This window comes from Parambassis ranga, chromosome 8, assembly GCF_900634625.1.
Source record: "Parambassis ranga chromosome 8, fParRan2.1, whole genome shotgun sequence".
Lineage (NCBI taxonomy): Eukaryota > Metazoa > Chordata > Actinopteri > Ambassidae > Parambassis > Parambassis ranga.
In genome coordinates this window covers 8688917-8712859 of record NC_041029.1, presented here as the reverse complement: position 1 = coordinate 8712859, position 23943 = coordinate 8688917, and the positions used below count along the sequence as shown (strand labels likewise).

The 23943-nt window shown below is 41.2% G+C and overlaps 2 protein-coding genes across 2 annotated transcripts; one reads left to right on the top strand and one right to left on the bottom strand.

The window, feature by feature from the left end:
- The first annotated feature begins 2246 nt into the window (after positions 1 to 2246).
- LOC114439935 (myosin-4-like) lies at positions 2247 to 12308 on the top strand. The gene is made up of 38 exons (XM_028412146.1): positions 2247 to 2450; positions 2620 to 2763; positions 3019 to 3175; positions 3252 to 3279; positions 3365 to 3473; positions 3556 to 3648; positions 3737 to 3800; positions 3889 to 3987; positions 4064 to 4167; positions 4249 to 4387; positions 4482 to 4600; positions 4914 to 5063; positions 5148 to 5318; positions 5394 to 5700; positions 5895 to 5971; positions 6144 to 6231; positions 6306 to 6423; positions 6499 to 6622; positions 6707 to 6843; positions 6934 to 7189; positions 7264 to 7506; positions 7576 to 7752; positions 7839 to 7984; positions 8083 to 8173; positions 8674 to 9063; positions 9149 to 9275; positions 9359 to 9477; positions 9548 to 9744; positions 9824 to 10007; positions 10201 to 10366; positions 10464 to 10588; positions 10664 to 10972; positions 11038 to 11241; positions 11326 to 11451; positions 11522 to 11692; positions 11775 to 11879; positions 11960 to 12055; positions 12147 to 12308. Exons 1-38 carry the CDS (start codon positions 2247 to 2249, stop codon positions 12306 to 12308), a joined length of 5826 nt encoding a protein of 1941 aa, XP_028267947.1.
- Positions 12309 to 13019: 711 nt separating this feature from the next.
- LOC114439793 (myosin heavy chain, fast skeletal muscle-like) lies at positions 13020 to 23057 on the bottom strand. The gene is made up of 39 exons (XM_028411956.1): positions 22854 to 23057; positions 22607 to 22750; positions 22363 to 22519; positions 22230 to 22257; positions 22025 to 22136; positions 21834 to 21926; positions 21690 to 21753; positions 21507 to 21605; positions 21299 to 21402; positions 21084 to 21222; positions 20879 to 20997; positions 20439 to 20588; positions 20184 to 20354; positions 19800 to 20109; positions 19625 to 19710; positions 19441 to 19528; positions 19242 to 19359; positions 19042 to 19165; positions 18817 to 18953; positions 18479 to 18734; positions 18155 to 18397; positions 17914 to 18090; positions 17690 to 17835; positions 17524 to 17614; positions 17056 to 17445; positions 16846 to 16972; positions 16645 to 16763; positions 16343 to 16539; positions 15850 to 16033; positions 15600 to 15765; positions 15398 to 15522; positions 15018 to 15326; positions 14703 to 14906; positions 14507 to 14632; positions 14257 to 14427; positions 14047 to 14151; positions 13878 to 13973; positions 13663 to 13797; positions 13020 to 13458 (listed from the first exon to the last, which is right to left on the bottom strand). Exons 1-39 carry the CDS (start codon positions 23055 to 23057, stop codon positions 13435 to 13437), a joined length of 5838 nt encoding a protein of 1945 aa, XP_028267757.1. The 3' UTR covers positions 13020 to 13434.
- Between the last annotated feature and the right edge of the window lie 886 nt (positions 23058 to 23943).

The window sequence follows — 23943 nt, the reverse complement described above, 5'->3', positions numbered from 1 at the left end:
GTGGCTCTGCATATATTGAGTGTCAGGCTGCTCGTACTCACATAGTGCAAACAGATGAGGTCTATGTCTCCGAGGAGGAAGAAGTTAAAGGACAACATACAAATAACTAGTAAAAATCTTCAAGAATGGTTTAACTTGCTATGTTCCACACAGCATTAAACTTAACACATGACATCATATCCATGTGTCATTTTGATCTTTGTTGTCTCCTCATTCTGTCACTGGAGAACAAAGCAGCTGGTAGAAAAAATAAAAAAAAGTGAGGGGGGGGCTATTTTTATTACATTTTCTATTTTTTATGATGAATCAAATAAAATCAGTAACCCAAACAGATCTAATATTGATGCCTCTAAGCCAAGCGGCCCCACATGTGTTTTCAGTTCATCTCAAACTGACACAACAGTGCAAAAAACTTTAATCAAAGTCAATTATTCATGTGGAATATGACAAATCCCTCATCACAGGCATATTATACACATTTGTTACTTGTGCACCTTTAATAGGAGCATTCAGAATGTCATGGTGATAGACGAGGGTCAAAGGTCAATCCTCAAATGTTCAATAGAAAAAGGTTTGTCTCTTGTTCTATACCCGCATAAAATTAGAAGGCAAGACTCTTATCCATGTTTTATTACAACCAAAATCCATTAGCTTCTAATTCAGAATGCTTTTGGTAGACTCCACACATGATCGGGTTTTTATACGACGCTTAAGAAGTCTATAAAGAATTTAAAGGTTTCTATTAGCATGGGTGCAATGTGATTTTATAAGCAATTTAAAAGGAAAATGAGTCAAAGTCTGACTGATATCAATGCAATCCAAGTGAAAACAGATGCTACGATAAAATCCTGCCCTGTTACCTCACCTTGCTGTGACATTACAGCTACATGACTCCATGACCTCCAACAAAAGCTTCACCAACAACTGACAGGGATGCGATCGGTCAACGCTGAAGATCACCGAGCATCCTCACACACACACATACACACACACAGAGTAAGAATCTACCTCTCACACCACACTGTTTAGTTTGGAGTGCAGCCATTGTCTCATTGTTAAAACAACTGTATCCCGTTCAGGCTTTGATGGCCTTTATTTCCGCACCAGCTGCCTGCAATAATCCTCTAAAAGGAATATAATCAATCCTCTTCAAATCCACTTTTAAAGGTTGTCTGCCTGTTCGTGTCCGGACACTAATCACCTCAGTCTGTTTTATCCACCAGAATAGCAATTTAAGGCTCCCAAAACATGCTGGTTAATCAGGAGGAATATGGAGCTTAGTTCTCATACAGATAGAATAAATAAATCAAAGCTCCACATCAGCTCTGTTAACAGAGGGCTGTGTGAGTGGTTGAGCTTTTTTAATTTGCAGGATTTGTGTGAAAATGAGCATAGTTGTTAATTTGTTTAAGTGATAAGAATCGTATCATATAATTTATTTTTTTATTCATTTCTTTTTGTCCTTTTCTTAGTTGTTTGCAGTAATGTGTTTTATTATTCGTCATCATTTTAACATTTTAAAAGATGCCTATGTTTTACAATTTAGACTGACAATCTTAAATACCTTATTGTTATTTATTCTATAAATTCTATAAATAAAGTCTGTAATAAATTTGGGATTATTTATTTATAAAGTATGCGAAATACAGTTTCCTGTTTTATGCCCTTTTTTTTATTTTCTTGCTATGGTACCAATATGGTAGATTTGTATAAGCCTTTAAATGGGAAGTTGGTAAATAGTTTAATACCAAAATAACAATAGCACATGCTACATGAGGCTTATATAAAATAGTAATAACTTTGAGTATTTTTTCTTATGATTTGTAAAGCACTTATTTTGGTTTTTTATTTATTCTAAAATTCTAAACAAATGTGACTCTTTATTGAATCAAAAGCTAAATATAACTGTGCTGCTCCTTGTGCCTAATCCCTGATCCATCCTTGTCTGTGTCCAGGTCTGTGTAACTCTAGTGGTGCATGCCCATGTAAAGGAAGAAGGCTTCACACCAAGGACAATGGTGCGATATAAAAAGGGACAGTGCAGCTGGTTTATTTGTTTCTGCAGGGTACAGCGCCCCGGTGTGAAACTGCTACTGTGTAGAAACTTTTTTTCAGAAGCTACTCTTGAGTGTTCCTGTCTTGGTCCAGTAAAGTAAGTGAGTATGATGTTGTTTAGTATACAAACATTATTTGGTCATAACAATAATGATGTGCTGAATGTGTTGTTTTTGATTAAGGAGGACATCATGAGCACAGATGGGGAAATGGCAATATTTGGGCCAGCTGCCCAGTACCTCCGTAAGTCTGAGAGGGAGAGGACGGAGGCACAATCTCGCCCGTTTGACAGCAAGGCAGCATGCTTTGTCAATGATGAGAAAGAGCTGTATGTGAAGGCTGAGATCCAGGACAGAGCAGACGGCAAAGTGACTGTCAAGACCACGGATGACAGAGTGGGTGGAACAAAGAGCTACACTGATAAACAGCTTGTGTTAGATTAAAAAACAGCCATGAATGTGTTTGTTTATATACAAGATGTTACATTTTATTACACTGGAATTCTGGTTAAACACGACACTGTTTGACTTCAGAGCCATAGATTTGAAAGTGTCTGTTTTCCAGACTTTAAGCGTCAGAGAGGACCAAGTGTTTCCCATGAACCCGCCAAAGTTTGATAAGATTGAGGACATGGTGATGATGACGCACCTCCATGAGCCCGCAGTGCTGTTCAACCTCAAGGAGCGGTACGCAGCATGGATGATATATGTAAGTACTGATAAAACAGAAAGATGCAAAAGTTATGTTTTATGGGATAAAGAAAATATGATTGAACGCTCTTCAAAGCAGTTACATGATAAAGGTACAAAATAACTACAAATGGGCACTAAATACTTTCTAAATTAATACAATAAATCTCAAAAGGGAGACAAAATGACAACAAAGTGATGCACGTTACAACAAAAGGATTACAAAGAGAGAGAGACACAGTGACTACAAGCAGATCTTGGCTTTGTTTTGTAGACTTACTCTGGCCTCTTCTGTGTGACTGTGAATCCTTACAAATGGCTGCCAGTCTACAACCCAGAGGTGGTGCAGGCCTACAGAGGGAAGAAGAGGATGGAGGTTCCCCCTCACATCTTTGCCCTCTCTGACAACGCCTACCAGTTCATGCTCACAGGTACTGCAGCAGGATGTCAGCGCACATATTCTCATCTCAGCTTCTCATTTCCTCATGTTTTGTCTTCCATCCACAGATCGAGAAAATCAGTCTATACTCATCACGTAAGTTTGGAGCAGACTTTACATATTTATGAGGACATCAGACATGTAAATTAATCCAGATGTTGAAATGTTTGTTTTATCTCAGAGGAGAATCTGGTGCGGGAAAGACTGTCAACACCAAACGTGTCATTCAGTACTTTGCGACAATCGCAATGACTGCAGAAAAGAAAAAGGACACAAACAGTAAAATGAAGGTGAGTCAATGCAGATGGTAGAATCAGATTTTTGTTTTCTCAGAGAGAAAGCATCCCGTTCACACATTTAGTTCTATAACAGGGGACTCTGGAGGATCAAATCATCCAGGCCAACCCACTGCTGGAAGCTTTTGGGAATGCCAAAACTGTGAGGAACGACAACTCATCTCGCTTTGTGAGTGAGCCTGAGAGACTTCACTTTAATTACCAGACATTAGCTCAACACTAAGAGAAAGATGGTATATTTTTGTTTGGTGAATTAGGGTAAATTCATCCGAATACACTTTGGGGCGACTGGTAAACTGGCGTCTGCAGACATTGAAACATGTAAGCTATAACTTCTATGGCCTACTGAGTGAGGTAAATGATTTTTCTGTAAAGAATACATCTAATTTGATCTTTTTCTTCCTCAAAGATCTGCTGGAAAAGTCAAGGGTGACATTTCAGCTGGCAGCTGAGAGGAGTTATCACATCTTTTATCAGCTTACTTGCAACAGGAAACCTGAACTTATTGGTAATCTAATGAATCTGTTTTAATCCTATCTGTTTTATTTTTTCCCATTCATGTAACTTGATTTGTCTCCTTTCAGATCTCCTTCTCATCACCACTAATCCCTACGATTTCGCCTTCATCAGTCAAGGGGAAATCAGCGTCAAAAGCATTGATGACGCAGAGGAGCTAATGGCTACAGATGTGAGCTGAAAAGCAGACAGTGCTCGCTCTTTTGGTGTGTAACTTCACATCTGACTTGCCCCTTTTTTCGCCTAAACACAGGAAGCTTTTGATATTCTAGGCTTCACCAATGAAGAGAAAGTGTCCATCTATAAGCTGACGGGTGCTGTGATGCATTATGGGAACATGAAGTTTAAGCAGAAACAGCGGGAGGAGCAGGCAGAACCTGATGGCACTGAGGGTGAGGGCTGTGTGTCAGGCTGTTATAACAAAGGAGGAAAGTTTGAATAAAGGGATAAATATATAAAAATGTATTTTTAATTTATTTGTTGCAGAGGCAGATAAAGCTGCATATCTGATGGGTCTGAACTCTGCTGATCTGCTAAAAAATCTCTGTTATCCCAGAGTAAAAGTTGGAAACGAGTATGTCACCAAAGGACAGAATGTGCAGCAGGTAACACCACATTAAAACACATTTTTTCTTTATATACTATCACAGCAGATTATGAAGCTGTCAGATAGGATGTTTATCTTTTGATAATTGCATGGCTGATAAGCATAACCTCACATAATTTCATGAATACTCAGAAATATCAGTGTTTATAATGATCACCTTTATGCTGCTTAAGCTGTTCACAGTGTATCTAAACTACCAGAAAACAATGCACACCTTTCACCCTGCAACCAACTATTTTCCATTAAAAAGAGGTAACAGTGAAGAAAAACTGTATTTATATTTTTTATGTCGCCTTTTGTTTCCTTTCTAGGTGTACAACTCAGTCGGTGCTTTGGCAAAATCCGTCTATGAGAAGATGTTCTTGTGGATGGTGCTGCGAATCAACCAGCAGCTGGACACAAAACAGTCTAGACAACATTTCATTGGAGTTCTAGATATAGCCGGCTTTGAGATCTTTGATGTAAAATTTGAAAAAATATGTTCACATTCACCTGAAGCTCACAGAATAGTTTCTCTGAATATGATTCTTTCTGTCTGTCTTTAGTACAACAGCTTGGAGCAACTCTGCATTAACTTCACCAATGAGAAGCTGCAACAGTTTTTCAATCACCACATGTTCGTACTGGAGCAAGAGGAGTACAAAAAGGAGGGGATAGACTGGGAGTTTATTGACTTTGGTATGGATCTGGCAGCTTGCATTGAGCTCATTGAGAAGGTAAATTTTAAAATATAAACTTGCACAGAATTAAATGTTGTCATCATTAATGAGAATGTATGTTTCCCCCCCTAGCCAATGGGCATCTTTTCTATCCTTGAGGAAGAGTGCATGTTCCCAAAATCAACAGACACCTCTTTCAAAAACAAACTATATGACCAACATCTTGGCAAGAACAACTGCTTCTTGAAGCCTAAAATTGTCAAAGGGAAGCCTGAAGCTCACTTCACCTTGGGGCACTATGCAGGTAACGTGGACTATAACATCACCGGCTGGCTGGAGAAGAACAAGGACCCACTGAATGAGTCGGTGGTGCAGCTTTACCAGAAGTCCTCAGTCAAAACACTGGCTATGTTTTATGCAAGCTACTCTGGATCAGATGGTAAACATAGTTTAAATACTATTCTTGTATTATTGCCAGAATATTTACTCCAAAAAAAGAAAAACACCAGACCTGTTAGCCTTGACACAATGCTAGAAACTGATCTGTGCATTAAACACATGCTGAGTGCAGAATGAAAGTTTCTTTGCTTATTATATAAAGTGAAAAAAGTTTCAAATGTGCCATCTATGCAGAGGCAGCTGCAGGAGGAACTAAAAAAGGATCCAAGAAAAAGGGGGCATCCTTCCAAACAGTGTCAGCTCTTTTTAGGGTAAGATATGAGACTCACAGTCTCGTGAGTCTTAGACCATGAAATTCATTTCTCAGAAACATGTTTTATAGGTTCTGCTTCTTAGGAAGGACATAAAGTTGTAAAACACTCAGCATCCAGATCTTGAATTAGCAATAGCTAAAAACAGCCTTTCTCCTGTATTGTCTGACAGGAGAATCTTGGGAAGCTAATGACCAACCTGAGAACCACTCATCCTCACTTTGTCCGTTGCTTGATACCAAATGAAACCAAAACACCAGGTAGTTTTAATTAATGCCATCATGTTTATGTCGTTTATGTCCAGCGCTAAAATGGCTTACTGGCTTCCTTGCAGGCGTTATGGAAAACCAACTGGTTATTCACCAGCTACGTTGCAATGGCGTCCTTGAGGGCATCCGGATCTGCAGGAAAGGATTTCCAAGCAGAATCCTCTACGGGGATTTCAAGCAGAGGTGAATAAAGCTTTACTTTTAAATATTTCATTATGTTTGGTCTTCATATTCTAATCTATCATTTCTTCCATACAGATACAGGATTCTTAATGCCAGCGCTGTTCCAGAGGGACAGTTCATGGATAACAAAAAAGCAGCAGAGAAACTGCTGGGCTCCATTGACGTGGATCACACCCAGTACAAGTTTGGACATACAAAGGTTTTTATTTGTCTGAGCACACCATTTAAGGGGAAGAAATGTTAAGTGAGCGCATTGAGATGCAACAGTTACCTATAATTTCAGGTGTTTTTTAAAGCTGGTCTGCTTGGTGCTTTGGAGGAGATGAGAGATGAGCGGTTGGCACAGGTTGTGATATCCACTCAGGCTCTGTGTCGTGGCTACCTCATCCGCCTGGAGTACCAGAAGATGATGGCCAGAAAGTAAAGATAAAAAATTTCATTAAATACAAACAAAAATACCATCACAGGTAGGGTGGAATGCATACCAAATTAAAAGTTTTACTTTGACAGGGAGGCCATCTACACAATCCAGTATAACTTCCGATCTTTCATGAACGTTAAACACTGGCCCTGGATGAAGCTGTACTTTAAGCTCAAACCTCTGCTGAAGAGTGCCGAGGCTGAGAAGGAAATGGCCCAGATGAAGGTGGATTTCACAAAACTCAAGGAAGATTTGGTCAAATCAGAGACTCGGCGGAGGGAGCTAGAAGAGAAAATGGTCTCTATTGTACAAGAGAAAAATGATCTTCAGCTTCAAGTCCAGGCAGTAAGTTAAAGCAAAGAAACGGCCAGTTACAGTCCACATCAGTATGCTAATCTTGGTGATAATGTTGACATTAGGAAGCCGACAACCTGCTGGATGCTGAGGAGAGATGCGAAGGTCTCATCAAAAGCAAGATTCAGCTGGAAGCCAAGCTGAAGGAGGTATCGGAAAGACTTGAAGACGAGGAGGATGTGAACGCTGAGCTGACTGCCAAGAAAAGAAAACTCGAGGACGAGTGCTCTGAACTGAAAAAGGACATAGATGACTTAGAGCTCACGTTAGCCAAAGTGGAAAAGGAAAAACATGCTGTAGAGAACAAGGTGAGGCTGTTTACTGCTGATGTATAAAGTTGTTACAGGACAAGAATTGTTATATTGTCTGTTTTTTAGGTGAAAAACCTGACTGAAGAAATTATGAGCCAAGATGAAAACATCACCAAACTGTCTAAAGAAAAGAAAGCCCTGCAGGAAGCTCATCAGCAAACGCTGGATGACCTGCAGTCAACAGAGGACAAAATGAGTGCTCTGACCAAAGCCAAAACCAAACTAGAACAGCAAGTGGATGAGGTGAGCTATACTCTACACACAGTTAACAATGGGGAGAGTAAGTTGCTACTGTAAGATGTACACAATGACCAGGCTTCTATCTGTAGCTGGAAGGCTCATTGGAACAAGAGAAGAAGGTCCGCATGGATTTGGAGAGAGCAAAGAGGAAGCTGGAGGGCGATCTGAAACTCGCTCAGGAGTGCGTAATGGATCTGGAGAACGAAAAGCAGCAGCTGGATGAAAAGCTGAAAAGGTAAGAAGTGGATGTTGTTTTTGTCTTTGATGGAGAAAGAACATTTTAATTAGCTTTTAAATGCCCCCTTTGGATGATTATTATAAAACCTTTTACAGGAAAGACTTTGAGCTGTCCCAGCTGCAGACAAAGATAGAAGACGAACAAACACTTGGAGCACAGCTGCAAAAGAAAATAAAAGAGCTCCAGGTACAGAACTCCAAAGCTCGGGTTTGAGGTTTATCATTTAGCTTTTGGGTCCAATGGTTATATAATAACATTCAGTTTCAGTGAATGTGTGTTATATTGTTCCTCTGGTCAATGCACTCCTGGAGGAAAACAGAACAACCACTTGTTTGATATATTGCTAACCCTTCTGTTACCAACAATCTACCGAGACCCGGACTCTCTGAAGGTGTCCTATGGTATCTGGTGCCAAGATGTTAGCAGCAGATCCTTTAAGTCCTGTCAGGATCAGATTTGTCCCAGCACACCCTCCTGTCCGGTTCATTGTTTGTCCGTCCTTGGACTACCAGGTTGACTGGCAGCATCAAAGCACTCTGTTTAAGAGATGTTTGACCTGATATCTGGTGGTTTCTACCACACCCAACATGTTGATGACAAAAATCATCTTTCGTTGTTTTTCTGAGTGACTGATCCATTAACTTAAAAGGTTTTAATATACGACATGCAATTCCTGCACAATACAGGCTCGTATTGAGGAGCTGGAGGAGGAAATCGAGGCTGAACGCTCAACTCGTGCCAAAGTGGAGAAGCAACGCAGCGATCTATCCAGAGAGCTGGAGGAGATCACAGAGAGGCTGGAGGAGGCCGGAGGGGCCACTGCTGCTCAGGTCGAGACAAACAAGAAGCGCGAGGCAGAGTTTCTAAAGTTACGCAGGGACCTGGAAGAGTGTTCGCTGCAGCACGATGCCACTGTTGCTGCTCTGCGTAAGAAACATGCAGACAGTGTGGCAGAAATGGGAGAACAGCTAGATAATGTCCAAAGAGTTAGGCAGAAACTGGAGAAGGAGAAGAGCGAGTTAAAGCTGGAGATTGATGACCTGTCAAGCAATATGGAAACCATGGCCAAAGCCAAGGTTTGTTTCACAATTCATTTACTTACCTTACTTATCAGGTTTAGATGATAAGGAAATTTTTACTTTTTGTTTTTTTTATCTGAAGATTAATTTAGAAAAAATGTGCCGGTCACTTGAAGATCAACTGAATGAGGTAAAAACCAAAGAGGAGGCGCATCAGAGGCTCATGAATGACCTCTCAAGCCAGAGAGCTCGGCTGCAGACTGAAAATGGTATTTTAATCTGAGAAATCTAACCAAACTCATATAAACTCACACACCAACTATAACTATTTCTTTTTACACTTCTTATCCAGCTGAGATGTCCCGGCAGCTGGAGGAAAAGGAGTCCGTAGTGTCACAGCTGACTCGGGGAAAGCAAGCCTTCATTCAGCAGATTGAGGAGCTGAAAAGGCTCCATGAGGAAGAAGTGAAGGTACCATCTGACAAAACAATGACAAACAACAACAAAATGTTGCAAATGTTCACCTTTTGTTTCCAATCAGGCTAAAAACGCCTTGGCTCACAGTTTGCATTCAGCTCGTCACGACTGTGAGCTGCTCAGAGAGCAGTACGAGGAGGAGCAGGAGGCCAAAGCTGAGCTCCACCGCTGCCTGTCCAAGGCCAACAGCGAGGTGGCTCAGTGGAGAACCAAATACGAGACAGATGCCATCCAACGCACCGAGGAGCTTGAGGAGGCCAAGTAAGAGAGTTCACCATAAATTCCAAAACAGCAGGACTTCATGTGAGGTGTTATGATATCGAGGGGTGTTCTCCTGCAGGAAGAAGTTAGCTCTTCGTCTGCAGGATGCAGAAGAAGCTGTGGAGGCTGTCAACTCTAAGTGTTCATCACTCGAGAAGACAAAACAGCGGCTGCAGGGGGAGGTGGAGGACCTAATGATGGATGTGGAGAGGTCCAATACAGCTGCTGCAGCCTTAGACAAGAAGCAGAGAAATTTTGACAAGGTTTGCTGATGCACTTGGTAAATTATGCTTAAAACCACATTTGGGGTAAAGATTCCAAATTATATCCCCAAATAAAACTCTATACTATAGTAAAAATGATCTCTTTTGATAATTCCTGCAAAAATCACCTATACATTGAAATAAAATACTTGTCTGAAACAGTTTACTGTATCATAATGATTTCACTGTGTAGGCTGTGGCTGAGTGGAAGCAGAAATATGAGGAGGGTCAAGCAGAGATGGAGTCAGCTCTAAGAGAAGTGCGCTCTTTGGGAACAGAGAACTTCAAGATGAAAAATGCCTTTGAAGAATGCCTGGAACAAGTCGAGACCCTCAAACGGGAAAATAAAAACCTGCAACGTCTGTCAAGGCCCTTTTTGATTTATAATGATGTTTTGGCATGTTTTTTTCTAATGTAAAAAATGTATGTAATTGTACTATATTGTTTATACTACAGAGGAAATAATGGATTTGACTGAGCAGCTGGGAGAAACTGGCAAAACCATCCATGAGCTTGAGAAAACAAAAAAACAGGCAGAGCAGGAGAAGTTAGAGGCCCAGACATCTCTGGAGGAAGCAGAGGTGAACTGAAGAAAAATAAGAAAATTGTATACTGTAGATTATATTGTGGCTGATTGCCATTTTGTTTGTAATCAGGCCTCCTTGGAGCATGAGGAGTCCAAGATCCTGCGAGTCCAGCTGGAGCTGAACCAGGTGAAGTCTGAGGTGGACAAAAAAATATCCGAAAAAGATGAAGAGATGGAACAGCTAAAGAGAAACAGCCAACGGATCATCGACACACTGCAGAGTAATTTAGATGCTGAGGTCCGGAGCCGAAACGATGCGCTGCGAGTGAAGAAGAAGATGGAGGGAGACCTGAATGAAATGGAGATCCAGCTGAGCCACGCTAACAGGCAGGCAGCCGAGGCTCAGAAACAACTGAGGAACATACAAGTTCAACTCAAGGTTGGCAATGGTCTGCAGTGTTATTACAAACAAAATGCTCCATTTAATCATTTGGCCATTTTTAGGAGGTCCAGATTCACCTCGAAGATGCTCTGAGAAACAGTGATGACATGAAAGAGCAGCTCACCGTGTCTGAGCGCAGAAGTAACCTGATACAGTCTGAGATGGAGGAGATCCGAGCAGCTCTGGAACAGACTGAGAGGAGCCGCAAGTTAGCGGAGCAGGAGCTGCTGGATGCCAGCGAGAGAGTGCAGCTGCTTCACTCACAGGTTCACATCCAACAGTGTTTACCATGTTTCATTTTAAGCTTCAGATCAATAGTCCTTGTTCTCTAATGCAATAACGGCTTACAGAACACCAGCCTGCTCAACAGTCGCAAGAAGCTGGAGGCTGACCTGTCCCAGATTCAGGGTGAGATGGATGACAGTGTACAAGGAGCCAGGGATGCTGAAGAGAAAGCAAAGAAGGCCATCACTGATGTAAGTGGATTTCTCCCAGATTCAGTTCTTCAGTTACAAAATGCAGCAAGTGCTTTGCTCCATTTTTCAGGCTGCCATGATGGCTGAGGAGTTGAAGAAAGAGCAGGACACCAGCGCTCACCTAGAGAGGATGAAGAAGAACCTGGAGGTGACCGTGAAAGACCTCCAGCAGCGACTGGATGAGGCTGAGAACCTGGCCTTGAAAGGCGGGAAAAAGCAACTCCAAAAACTGGAAGCACGGGTAACAATGAAGGACTGAAAAATATTTTTACAGTGCCAACATTGTAAAATTGTGGCACTGTTGTAAGTAATGTAATTTGCAGGTTCGTGAACTTGAGAATGAGCTTGAAGCAGAACAAAGACACGGGTCAGATTCTGTGAAAGGTCTCCGTAAACTGGAACGCAAAATTAAAGAGCTCACTTACCAGGTAAACACAGAAAAACCCTCCTCTTGGATTTCCGCAGAGTTTTTACAAACGTAAATTATCTTTCTGTTAAAAATAACCAGTCTGATGAGGACAAGAAAAACATGACGAGGCTGCAGGAGCTGGTGGACAAACTTCAAGTAAAGGTCAAGGTGTACAAGAGACAGGCTGAAGAAGCTGTGAGTGACTTTTCTCTTGTCCAGTATCAATGAAAGTAAAAAATATTCTGACAAATTCTTTTTTTTCCCTCATTTCTTTGTTTCCTGACAGGAAGAACAAGCCAGCATTCATCTGACCAAGCTGAGGAAGGTGCAGCATGAGCTGGAGGAGGCTGAGGAGAGAGCTGACATCGCAGAGTCACAGATCAATAAGATGAAAGTCAAGAGTCGTGACATGGGCAAGGTTAGTGAGCCATCACATGAAGACTTATGAAGACTTTCACAAGACTTAACTTCCTTCTTTCTCATTTTTCAGACTAAAGACAGCGGACAGTAGTTGGCTGAGATGACGACAAAATCCCCTGATGTGTTTTTGAGCTAGTTTGCAACATACTCCTAACCTAGTGTTGTTTTTCTTCATTTAAAGCGACTGTGGGTATATTTCCACACATTTAAATAGTGGCTTATTTGATGAAGCAATATTATTACAGTAGTGAATGTATGTTGCCTTAATTGCAATAAAATCTTAAAAATGCACTCTGTGATGGTTTGTATTAGTCCAGAGGTACCAATGCTGTTATCATTTTTTATTTCTGTAAATATGATGGAGGCCTAGATTTCACAAGAAATATTATACATGACAAATCAAGGTGCATTTAAAGATTTATTATTATACTAAAACTAAATGCACACAAGAATAGAGAGTAAAAACAGTAAAAATGGTGACTGAAGAATGACAGAACAGGATTCAGAAAGACAGACCAAATACTTACATTACTACTACTTGCATTACTACAAGTACTGTAGTACATACTACAGTACTTGTAGTAATGCCTATAATAAATATGTGGATTACATGTAAAAGTTAAGGTGTTGGGAGTTGGGTCCATATTATTTATATGATATCACAATGCTTTAAAACCTAGTGATCAAAGAATAAAAAAAATTGAAAACAAAGCTCTATTTAATAGTTTTGTGCCCCCATGAGGATCCAAGGTTTTGTTAAAACATAATTTGTTAAAGAGCGTTTAACATCCTCCTGCAGCGCCCCCCTGCTGTGTGGAATAAATGACAACATCCTCAGACTGCCCTGCTATTTTTATTGCAAACATCCAAACATTTATGTTCACTGACAGAAAACAGCAGATTCAACATGTTTTCAAGCAGATCTATATAGGTCTATTTTTTTATAAACCATGATTAATGGTGCTGTTCATCAGTGTTATATAAGGGGATTAGTATAATTTAGTTATTTCGAGGCAAAGTCAGAAAATGTAAGTTGTTGTGGTTTAATTTTTAGTCAGAATTTGTAGTAAGATTTGGCTATATGAGCCATAACACACTGTGTTATTAATATTAATAGGAACCCTTTAACTATAATTTAGCTTTTCTTCATACTGCTATTCACCCTGTCCCTCTGGTGCCTGGAAAACAAACACATTGTACTGTTTATTGATTTGCATTCAAATAATGATTATTTAATGAAAACCATTGGAATATCCTGCCAAAAACTATTTTTTAAAACATTTTACAGCAATAACAGCAATCATGCTGCTCCGTTTCAAGTCTCAGTATAGTAGAGAGCTATGTACAACAGGAGTAATTACAAATTATATAAAGTACAGTACCTTACTGCCGATTTCCCGGCTCTTGGCTCGCATCTTGTTGGCCTGAGATTCGGCCATGTCAGCTCTCTCCTCTGCTTCCTCCAACTCATGCTGAGCCTTCCTAAATCTGGCCATGAGCATGTTTGACTGCTCCTCCTGAAAAATCAATTTGTTTTGAGTGAACAGACACTTGACTGTATCCCTGAATGCATCTGTGCTGACAGCAGTTCACTCACAGCTTCTTCAGCCTGTCGTTTGTAGGCTTTCATTTTGATCTGCAGCTTGTTTACCAAATCCTGCAGTCGAATGTTGTTTTTCTTGTCCTCCTCACACTAAAACATGCAAACGTCTCTCAGTTACATGTTGTTTATATCCATTAATAAAATTAAAGTTGTTTATATTTACCTGATAGGTCAGCTCTTTGACTTTCCGCTCATATTTCCGTACTCCTTTGATGGACTCAGATGAACGTTTTTGCTCTGCTTCAAGCTCGTTCTCCAACTCACGGACCTTTGTGTAGATAATATAATTATATTAGTGTGATAATTAAATAATGGTGGAGGCATCTTAAGTGAATGATCATTATGAAGCTGTGACCAGACACAATATACAAACCCTGGTCTCCAGTTTCTGAAGCTGCTTCTTGCCTCCTTTCATGGCCAAGTTTTCAGCCTCGTCCAAACGGTGCTGCAGGTCTTTCACTGTCACCTCCAGGTTTTTCTTCATCCTCTCCAGATGAGCACTGGTGTCCTGCTCCTTTCTCAGCTCCTCAGCCATCATGGCAGCCTACAAATGCCACAGCAGGAGCCTTTAATACCGTCAAATCTGCCATGACTACAACAAAAGCCCTGTGACAGCGCCTTACATCAGTAATGGCTTTCTTGGCCTTCTCCTCTGCATTCCTGGCCTCCTGAACAGCTTCCTCTATTTCACAGTGAAGTTGTGTTACATCAGCATCAAGCTTCTTTTTGGTGTTTAGAAGACAGGTGTTCTGCAAAGACAAAAGTAAAAGAGATGACTTGTAAAGTGATTGCTTGACAGGGTGATGCTGGTAAACCTACCTGTGAATGCAGAAGTCCTGCACGCTCACTGGCATCGACCAGTTCCTGTTCAGCCACTTTGCGACTCCGCTCTGTCTGCTCTGCCGCTGCTCGCAGCTCTTCGATCTCAGCCTGCATCAGGGTCGTTCTGCGCTCCATCATGGCCACCTGCTCCTTCATGTCATCCTGTCCTCTCACAGAGTCATCCAGGTGGATCTGGGCATCCTGAAAACGCATTTAGTTGTGATGTTATTGTCTGCCATGATCTGTAAGGGCTGATTCGTAACGATGATGTGCCCTCCTGACCTTTACCATTATTATCAGTTATGTTTGTACCTTGAGTTGCCCCTGAACGTTCCTCAGTTGTTTCTGGGCTTCGGCTGCCTGCCTGTTAGAGTGGCTCAGCTGGATCTCCATCTCATTCAGGTCTCCCTCCATCTTCTTCTTCACTCGCAGGGCGTCGTTCCTGCTGCGGACCTCAGCGTCCAAAGTAGCCTGCATAGATTCCAACACTCTCTGGTGGTTTCTTTTTAGCTGGTCAATCTCCTCATCTTTCTCAGCCACTTTTCGATCCACTTCAGATTTCACCTGGTTCAGGTCCAGTTGTACACGGAGGATCTTGGACTCCTCTTGCTCCAGGGAGGCCTTAAAAATTCAGTTTCGTTCAAACATCTGGCTAACAATTTAAATATTTACTCTTATTTTGTGAGTAATACCTCAGCTTCCTCCAGGGCAGTCTGCATGTCATACCTCTCTGTCTCCACCTGCTTCTTAAATTTCTCGAGCTCATGAATTGTCTTTCCAGTTTCTCCAAGTTGCTCTGTCAGGTCTGAAATCTCCTCTGGGGTTTGAAGTATTGAATTAAAAACAAGTAAAAACTACAGCTTTATCTGACAAAAATCACAAAGTTTCACTCACGTTGCAGGTTTTTATTTTCCCTCTTCATTGTCTCCAGATGATCCAGCGCTTCCTCATATGAGTTCTTCAGTTTGAAGAGCTCAGTGCTCAGTGATCGAGATTCTTTCTGAGTGCCTTCAAGCTCCGCCTGGGACTCCTCATATTTCTGCTTCCACTCTGCTAGAATCTAAACAAATCATTTGAATATGAGCTTATAATGGCATAATATTAGGAAGTATTAGGTGTCACTGGTAAATGTCAAGTAAAATACCTTGTCAAAGCTTCTCTGCTTCTTATCAAGTGTAGCAGCTAAGCTGTTGGATCTCTCAACGTCAACCATCAGGTCTTCCATCTCGCTTTGAAGTCGCTGTTTAGATTTTTCCAGCGAGGCACACTTTGAGTTCACAGCTTCGATTTGTTCCTCTGCCTCTTGGAGACGTTGGGCAAGTTTTTTCCTGTTATAGGAAGATAGATAGGAAGATAGATATAGTCGCTAGTATCCCTAAGGCAGCGACAAGCATTGCTGGGTGAGTCATTTGCATTGTAAGTGACTGTAAATGTAGTAAACATGGTCTCCTTCCCTGACAATATATTTTTAGGAAATAATATCCAGAGTTCTACCCTGTGGTGTTATATCATGTAATATATCATACACCATGGACTGAGCAGAGAAAAATATTACTTGTCAAGACAAAACATTTGCATAATAATGTTTTGGAGAAACTTGATCTATTGATGATTGATCTAATATCATGTATATGTACTTGGCTTCCTCCAGCTCCTCTGTGCGTTGGATGGCATCAGTCTCATATTTGTTTCTCCAGAGAGCGACCTCAGAATTTGCCTTTGACAAACTACGCTGCAGCTCAGCTTTGGCCTCCTGCTCCTCCTCATACTGCTCCCGGATTAGATCACAATCATGACGAGCTGACTGCAAACTATGAGCCAGGGCATTTTTAGCCTAAAGGGGAGGACAGCAATAATGTGAAATACTGTACCAAACAAAAAAAATAGCCAAGGAAAGAATGAGAAGTGATGGTTTTGATTAAGTGTGAGCTTTGATCACCTTTGTTTCCTCCTCAATCAGTCGTTTTAACTCTTCGATGTGCGTGGTGAAGCCCTGCTTTCCTCTGGTCAGCTGGGAAATTAGACTCTCTCTCTCTTCCATTTGTCGGGAAAATTCAGCTTTAACAAGAGAAATCAGAGAATGTTCTTTAATTAAGATGATGCACTTTGTTGATTTCAATAAAAGAAGTAACAGAATTACCGTTCTCAGTCTGGAAACGCGCCCTCTGACTGGTGAGGTCTGAGATTTGTCTCATGTTTTCTTCGTTTTTGGTCTTCAGCTCCATAACTTGATCTTCAAGTGTGCGACATATCTTCTCCAGGTTTATCTGTAAGTATATAAAAAGTATAGAAAATTACAATTCTCGCTTCTATATTCCCAAATTCACAATTTCAGTTTTTCAAATCTCACCTTTGCTTTTGCAACAGTTTCCATATTGCTGGTCAAATCATCAGTCTCCATCTTCAGTTCACTTTTTTCCTTTTCCAGCTTCTGCTTGATTCTCTGGAGGTTGTCAATCTGCTCTCCGAGCTCGGCCATGCTGTCCGCCTGCTTCTTGCGCAGTGCAGCGTTTGTGGCCTCATGGTGCAGCGTGGACTCCTCCAGGTCACGCCGCAGTTTGAGGAACTCAGCTTCGCGCTTCTTGTTCATCTCGATCTGAGCGGCGGTGGCGCCTCCGGCCTCCTCCAGCCTCTCGCTGATCTCCTCGATCTCCCTGGAGAGGTCAGACCTCTGTTTCTCAATCTTGGCTCGGACAGCTCGTTCAGCCTCGACCTCTTCCTCAAGTTCTTCAATACGAGCCTGAGAACAGAAAACACAGCATCGTGAAAGGTAAATAGATCACAGTCAATCTAATTAATTGTATATATGTTTTATTACATGGAGTTCCTTCATCTTCTTTTGGAGTTGGTTGTTTATTGCCTGCTCGTCTGCAATTTTGCTGAGCAACTGGTTGTTTTCAAATTCTTTTCTGTGAAGACATTAATACATTTTGTCAGTTTAATACCCCCTCACACACATGCATTGGATCAGTGCATGAGCTTACTTCTTAATTTTCTCCTCAGATTGTTGTTTGTCATTTTCTACATCCATCAGAGATTCCTGCGTCAGCTTCAGATCCCCCTCGAGCTTCCTCTTGGCTCTTTCAAGGTCCATGCGGATCTTCTTCTCTTGCTCCAGTGAACCCTCAAGCTTAAGAAGCAAATTGTTCAGTTAAGTTAATTAAGACGTTTAGCAACAGCAGTGTTAGAGTGTGTCACAGCAACTCACATCATCCACTTGCTGCTCAAGCTTAGACTTGGCTTTGGTCAGAGAGTTGACTTTGTCTTCCTCTGCTTGAAGGTCGTCCAGTGTTTGCTGATGGGCCTCTTGGAGGGCTTTTTTCTCCTTGGTCAGTTTGGCAATATTTTCATCCTGACCAGCCAGCTCCTCCATCAGGTTTTTAACCTGCATAAACACCACTGTGAAGAAAATTCACAACTAGAAAGAACATTCAACTGAAATCACAGACCTTGTTTTCAGTAGCATGTTTCTCCTTCTCGACTTTAGCCAAGGTTATCTCCAGGTCATCAATGTCCTTCTTGAGCTCTGAGCATTCGTCTTCGAGCTTCCGCTTCTTGGCAGTCAGCTCAGCGTTCATCTCCTCCTCGTCCTCCAGTCTCTCGGTCACCTCTTTGAGTTTGGCCTCAAGCTGAATTTTGCTTTTTATTAAGCCTTCACATCTTTCTTCTGCGTCGCACAGATTTTCTGAGTCCTGGAGTAACAATGTTGATGTTCACTGATTTGGAGAATGATTTGATTAAAATCAGTGGCTTTTGTCTGCCATGATACTCACAGCTTGCACTTGCAGGAGGAGATTATTTTTCTCCTGCAGGAGAGAAACCATTTTCTCTTCTAGCTCCTTCCTCTTGGACTCTGACTTTGCCAGATCGTCTTTACATTTGATGAAGTCCTCTTTCATGGTTGCCATCTCCTTCTCTGTTTCTGCACTCTTTAGAAGCGGTTTTATTTTAAAGAAGAGTTTCATCCAGGGCCAGTGTTTGACATTCATGAATGAACGTAAGTTATACTGCAGTATCCAGATGCAATCTCTGAAAGAAATACAGTGGTAGAATGTTAATTTAGTCTAGTATTTTTATTGTTTTTAAGGAAGTTCTTGTGATTTTGTCCTACCTTTGTACAATTAATTTGGAGAATTCTTCTCTCATGAGATAGCCTCGGCACAGAGCTTGAGTCTGGGTGACGAGAGAAGCAAGTTTTTCATCTCGCAGCTCTTCCAGAGTGCCCAGCAAACCTGCTTTGAAAAAGACCTGAAACCACAGGGTGTAATGTTGAATCCAGTCACTTCAAAGGTAATCAATTGAACTGTACACCACTCAATGGGGAATTTAGACAAACCTTTGTAGAACCAAATCGGTACTGTGTGTGGTCAATATCAATCGAACCAAGAAGCTTCTCAGAAGCCTTCTTTCCATCGATGAACTGTCCTTCTGGGATGGCACTAGCATTTAGGATTCTGTATCTGTTTAAATACATTAGTAAACACTCTTTTAAATTTGACATAATGACATACATGCTGCATTTCAAGTATCAATAACCTCTGCTTAAAGTCAGCATAAAGAATCCTGCTGGGGAATCCCTTCCTGCAGATCCTGATGCCCTCCAGCACACCATTACAGCGCAGCTGGTGGATGACCAAGTGGTTCTCCATGATACCTGTAGTTAAAGTAAAATAAATTGATTGGCAGATTCTTTAATATTTAACTAGAGTAAACAGACATTCACTTTTATGTGTACCTGGTGTTTTCACTTCATTTGGAATCAGGCATCGCACAAAGTGAGGATGTGTGCTCCTCAAGTTTGTCATTAGTTTTCCGAGATTTTCCTGCAAAAGAATAATTATATATAGTATCTACCATCTTAAAGGCTCAATACAGAAAACAAAGGAATATGTCTCCAGAGACTATCATCACATCTGTACCCTGAAAACAGCAGACACGGTCTGGAATGAACCCCCTTTCTTCTTTCCTCCCTTCTTTCCACTTTTGCCACCATCACCACCTGACTCTACAAAGAAATAACAGAAACATCAGCTCACATTACAAACGAGCATGGTAAGTGATCATATTGCATTGCAAATAGTCTTTTATCCACACCTGCTTCTGTACCAGAGAATGAGGCATACAAGAAAGCCAGCAATTTCATTGATGACTTCTGGTAAAGCTGCACCACCGACTCATTCAGTGGGTCTTTGTTCTTCTCCAGCCAGCCGGCGATGTTATAGTCCACGCTGCCCGCATAGTGCAGCAAAGAGAAATGAGCTTCAGGCTTGCCTTTGACAACCTTTGGCTTTTGGAAAGCACTGTTTTTTCCAAGATGCTGGTCGTACAGTTTGTTCTTAAAAGAAGTGTCTGTGGCCTTGGGGAACATACACTCCTCTTCAAGGATGGAGAAGATGCCCATTGGCTGTTGGACAGGTGAGACATTTTGTTCAATTTAAGGCAAAGTCAATTCTAGGCTAAGTAGCAACTTTATCCTACCTTTTCAATGAGCTCAATGCAGGCTGCCAGATCCATACCAAAGTCAATAAACTCCCAGTCTATCCCCTCCTTTTTGTACTCCTCTTGCTCCAGTACGAACATGTGGTGATTGAAAAACTGTTGCAGCTTCTCATTGGTGAAGTTAATGCAGAGTTGCTCCAAGCTGTTGTACTATAACAACAAAGCAACGTTTAAAGGCAGAGTTTAACTGCTGAAAAATAAGAAAAAATTAAAATTAAAAATTAAAAAACTCACATCAAATATTTCAAAGCCAGCTATGTCCAACACTCCGATGAAGAACTGCCGGGGCTGCTTTGTGTCCAGCATCTCATTGATTCGGATCACCATCCACAAGAACATCTTCTCATAGACAGACTTGGCCAGAGCACCAACTGCATTGGTGACCTAAAAGGAAGATGTTGTTAATATATATACATATAAATATATACTTTATATATGAAATAAATAAAGTGTAGTGTAAGTGAAACTGCCATTTTTCTTTGTTTACATTATTCTCTGCAGTGTTTTGAGGCTGCAGCCTGGCAGCTAGGGAGACTATGCTGACATTCATGCCATGCTAAGAATAATAAGACCATTAAAATCTGGGTCAATTAGGGCAGGCACCAAATGCAACTTCCTTTACTACCACCTTCTCAGCTGTGTACATAATTTTTATGCATATAGCTGAGTCGTACCTGAGGGACTGTCTGGCCTTTGGTGACATATTCATTCCCCACTTTCACTCTGGGGTAGCAAAGGCCTTTCAGCAAGTCAGCGGAGTTCAGGCCCATGAGAAAAGCGACTTTGTCTGCCACTGAGAGATACACTTGTGTGAATATAAGCCGAACGTCTTTAATATGAAAATGTTAATATTTATAATGAAAACACTACAGGACTCACCCTCAGTGCCATCAGGCTCAGCCTGCTCCTCTCGCTGTTTTTGCTTGAATTTCATGTTCCCATAATGCATCACAGCACCAGTTAGCTTGTAGATAGAGAGTTTTTCTTCATTGGTGAAGCCCAGGACATCAGTGGCAGTCTGTAACACAGGGATATTTAGGTGAAATTTGTACTCGTTGTGGTCAAGAAAAGTGACTAGTGCAGAGTTATCTCACGTCTGTAGCCACCAGCTCTTCTCTGTCATCAATGCTAGCCACAGTGATCTGCCCCTGGCTTATCATGGGGAAGTCATATGGGTTTGTTGTTATGAGCAGCATTTCTGTAGGGAAACAGAAAGTTTTTTTTCAACTTTAGTTTCAACACTAACATCAATCCATAATAGACTAGAATAAAAATAATAGAATAATAGAATCCCACCCTCACCTATAAGCTCTGACTTGTGCCCAGTCAGTATCTGATAGAAGATGTGGTAGCTTCTCTCTTCAGACAACTGAAAAGTTACTCTTGACTTTTCCAGCAAATCTGCATGGGATGACAAGCAATAATCAGCAAGTGTGAGTATCTATTGACTCTTATAAACACATCAACTTGGGAAAGCAAACTTACAAGTTTCAATATCAGCAGAAGCCAGCTTTCCTGTGGTTCCAAAGTGGATTCTGATGAATTTACCCTGTTAAATATGCATTCATGTGTGTGTGATATCAGAAACATTACAGCAATAAAAATATCAATTGTTGCCATCTTCCTTACAAATCTTGAGGAGTTGTCATTTCTCACAGTCTTGGCATTTCCAAAAGCTTCCAGCAGAGGGTTCGCTGAAATGATTTGATCTTCCAGAGTCCCCTGAAAAGCAAACCCATCTCCATCAGTCGCATATTTCAATAATCTCAATCAATAATTTCAGTAAATCCCTGTTTTTTTCCCACATTTCCCCACATTACCTGGATTTTTCCAGATTGCTCCTTCTTGTCTGTGCCACCAGCCACTGCGATTGTCGCAAAGTACTGGATGACTCGCTTGGTATTGACGGTCTTTCCTGCGCCGGATTCTCCACTGCAAACAAAGGATACAAGACAACCTGAAGACAACGCGGAAATACACCTGGTTTTTTAATGTTTATATTATAGGGCAGAATTTTAGACTCACGTAATCAGGACAGACTGATTCTCACGATCTGTTGGTGAAAAAAAGAAATATGATGTTTCAATCAACAACAGTGGGGGAGTACCAAAAATAAAGCCATCAGAGGCATTCAGTGTTCCAATGAGAGAATTCTTACCTGTAAGCATATTTTGATATGCATTATCAGAAACGGAGAAAATGTGCGGTGGGGCCTCCATGCGCTTTTTCCCCCTGTAGGCTGCTACCACCTTTGGGTCATACACTGGCAGCCATTTGTAAGGGTTCACAGTGACACAGAAGAGCCCAGAGTAGGTCTGTAGGGGAGAATATATGTGAGCCAAGAGCAGAAATCACTGAGACACGAGACAGAGAGATGTGAAAACGTCCTTGTCATTGCTTACATAAATCATCCACGCTGCATAACGATCTTTGAGGTTAAACAGCACAGAGGGCTCGTTGAGGTGCGTCATCATCGCCATGTCCTCAATCTTGTCATACTTTGGGGGATTCATCGGATGGCAGTCTTCCTCCTTGACTGTTACAATCTGGGAGAATAATTGGAGAAGATGTAAGGTTACTGATTGTTAGAAATGAGAAACTAAAAAATAAAAAAACAACAAAAGTGTAAAAGTGTAAATTAAATTTCACCTCATCAGCTTCAGTCTTCACGGTGACTTGGCCACCTTCATTTTTCTGGATGACCCCTTTGATGTACAGCTCCTTGGGACTGGGAACAAAGCAGGCAGTTCTGGCATCAAATGGCCGGTTCTGAGCCTCAACTCGCTCCTTTTCAGGCTTGCGGAGAAAGATGGCCGCAGGCCCATACTGGGCCATCTCGGCATCAGAGCTCATATGGATATCTCAAAGATACAAAGAACATATCACATATACAAAGGATTTCCATGAAATTAAGGATATATATTTTTTATCTTACTTACCGGTTTACAGAGCCCAGTTCAGGTAAACTAAAGGGAGCACAATGTTGCGTTGCAAGCGAAATAAAATGAGGCTCTCACTGTTGACAGACACCAGAGGGGCAGATGACAGATCTCCTAAGTGAACACCAGCAGGAGGCTGAGGCTCCTTTTATTAAGACAAATATGCTGCTGAAGCAAACCGGCTGCTCCAAACTTGGCAATGTCACTCTGTACAAACATCCATCAAGAAGCATTATCGATCTTTGCGTCACATTTATATATGGCACAGGATTTTGTAGTGGTAATAGGAACATGTCAGCAACAACAGGTGATAATCTTTAAGAACTATTTTTACATGTTGTCCATACTGTCAGGAACTGCTAAATGTTTTTGTTGTTTGTTATTTAGCAGGGCAATGCTTTATTACATGATAATAAATTCACTTTGACTGAGTTGATTTAATATCTGCAGTCGTATGTATTTAGTGTATTTATGCTTATAAAACACACACACACAGTGTCTCTGTGATGCACTGTGACCTTCATGTTCATCCTGACTTGAGGACCACCTGCTCAAGCTCCTTCAAGGCACCTTGCTTAGATTAACTGGCTGAAAGTCAAGACAGGTGTCAACGATGTCAAAGTCAACATGAACATTTTTACAAAAATAAAATTGAATATGGAAGTTCTACTGTTAAAGAATGATTACATCAGAACAACAGACTCTCTCTGAGAACAAATGAAAAATAATCAATCAACACTGCACATTACATTAAGCATCTGTACAAGTACACAGCCAATTTGCTATTTTTTTCAAACTGT

Bases quoted from the DNA above. Each gene is read 5' to 3' on its own strand.
- LOC114439935 (XM_028412146.1), top strand. From the start codon at position 2,247: ATGAGCACAGATGGGGAAATGGCAATATTTGGGCCAGCTGCCCAGTAC. The intron at 2,451-2,619 runs GTGGGTGGAACA...TCTGTTTTCCAG, and splicing joins TCAAGACCACGGATGACAGA to ACTTTAAGCGTCAGAGAGGA. The intron at 5,701-5,894 runs GTAAACATAGTT...CCATCTATGCAG, and splicing joins AAGCTACTCTGGATCAGATG to AGGCAGCTGCAGGAGGAACT.
- LOC114439793 (XM_028411956.1), bottom strand. From the start codon at position 23,057: ATGAGCTCTGATGCCGAGATGGCCCAGTATGGGCCTGCGGCCATCTTT. The intron at 20,355-20,438 runs GTGAGTTTTTTA...TTGTTGTTATAG, and splicing joins CTGGCTTTGAAATATTTGAT to TACAACAGCTTGGAGCAACT. The intron at 16,764-16,845 runs GTAATTCTGTTA...CTCTTGTTAAAG, and splicing joins GCGTTTCCAGACTGAGAACG to CTGAATTTTCCCGACAAATG.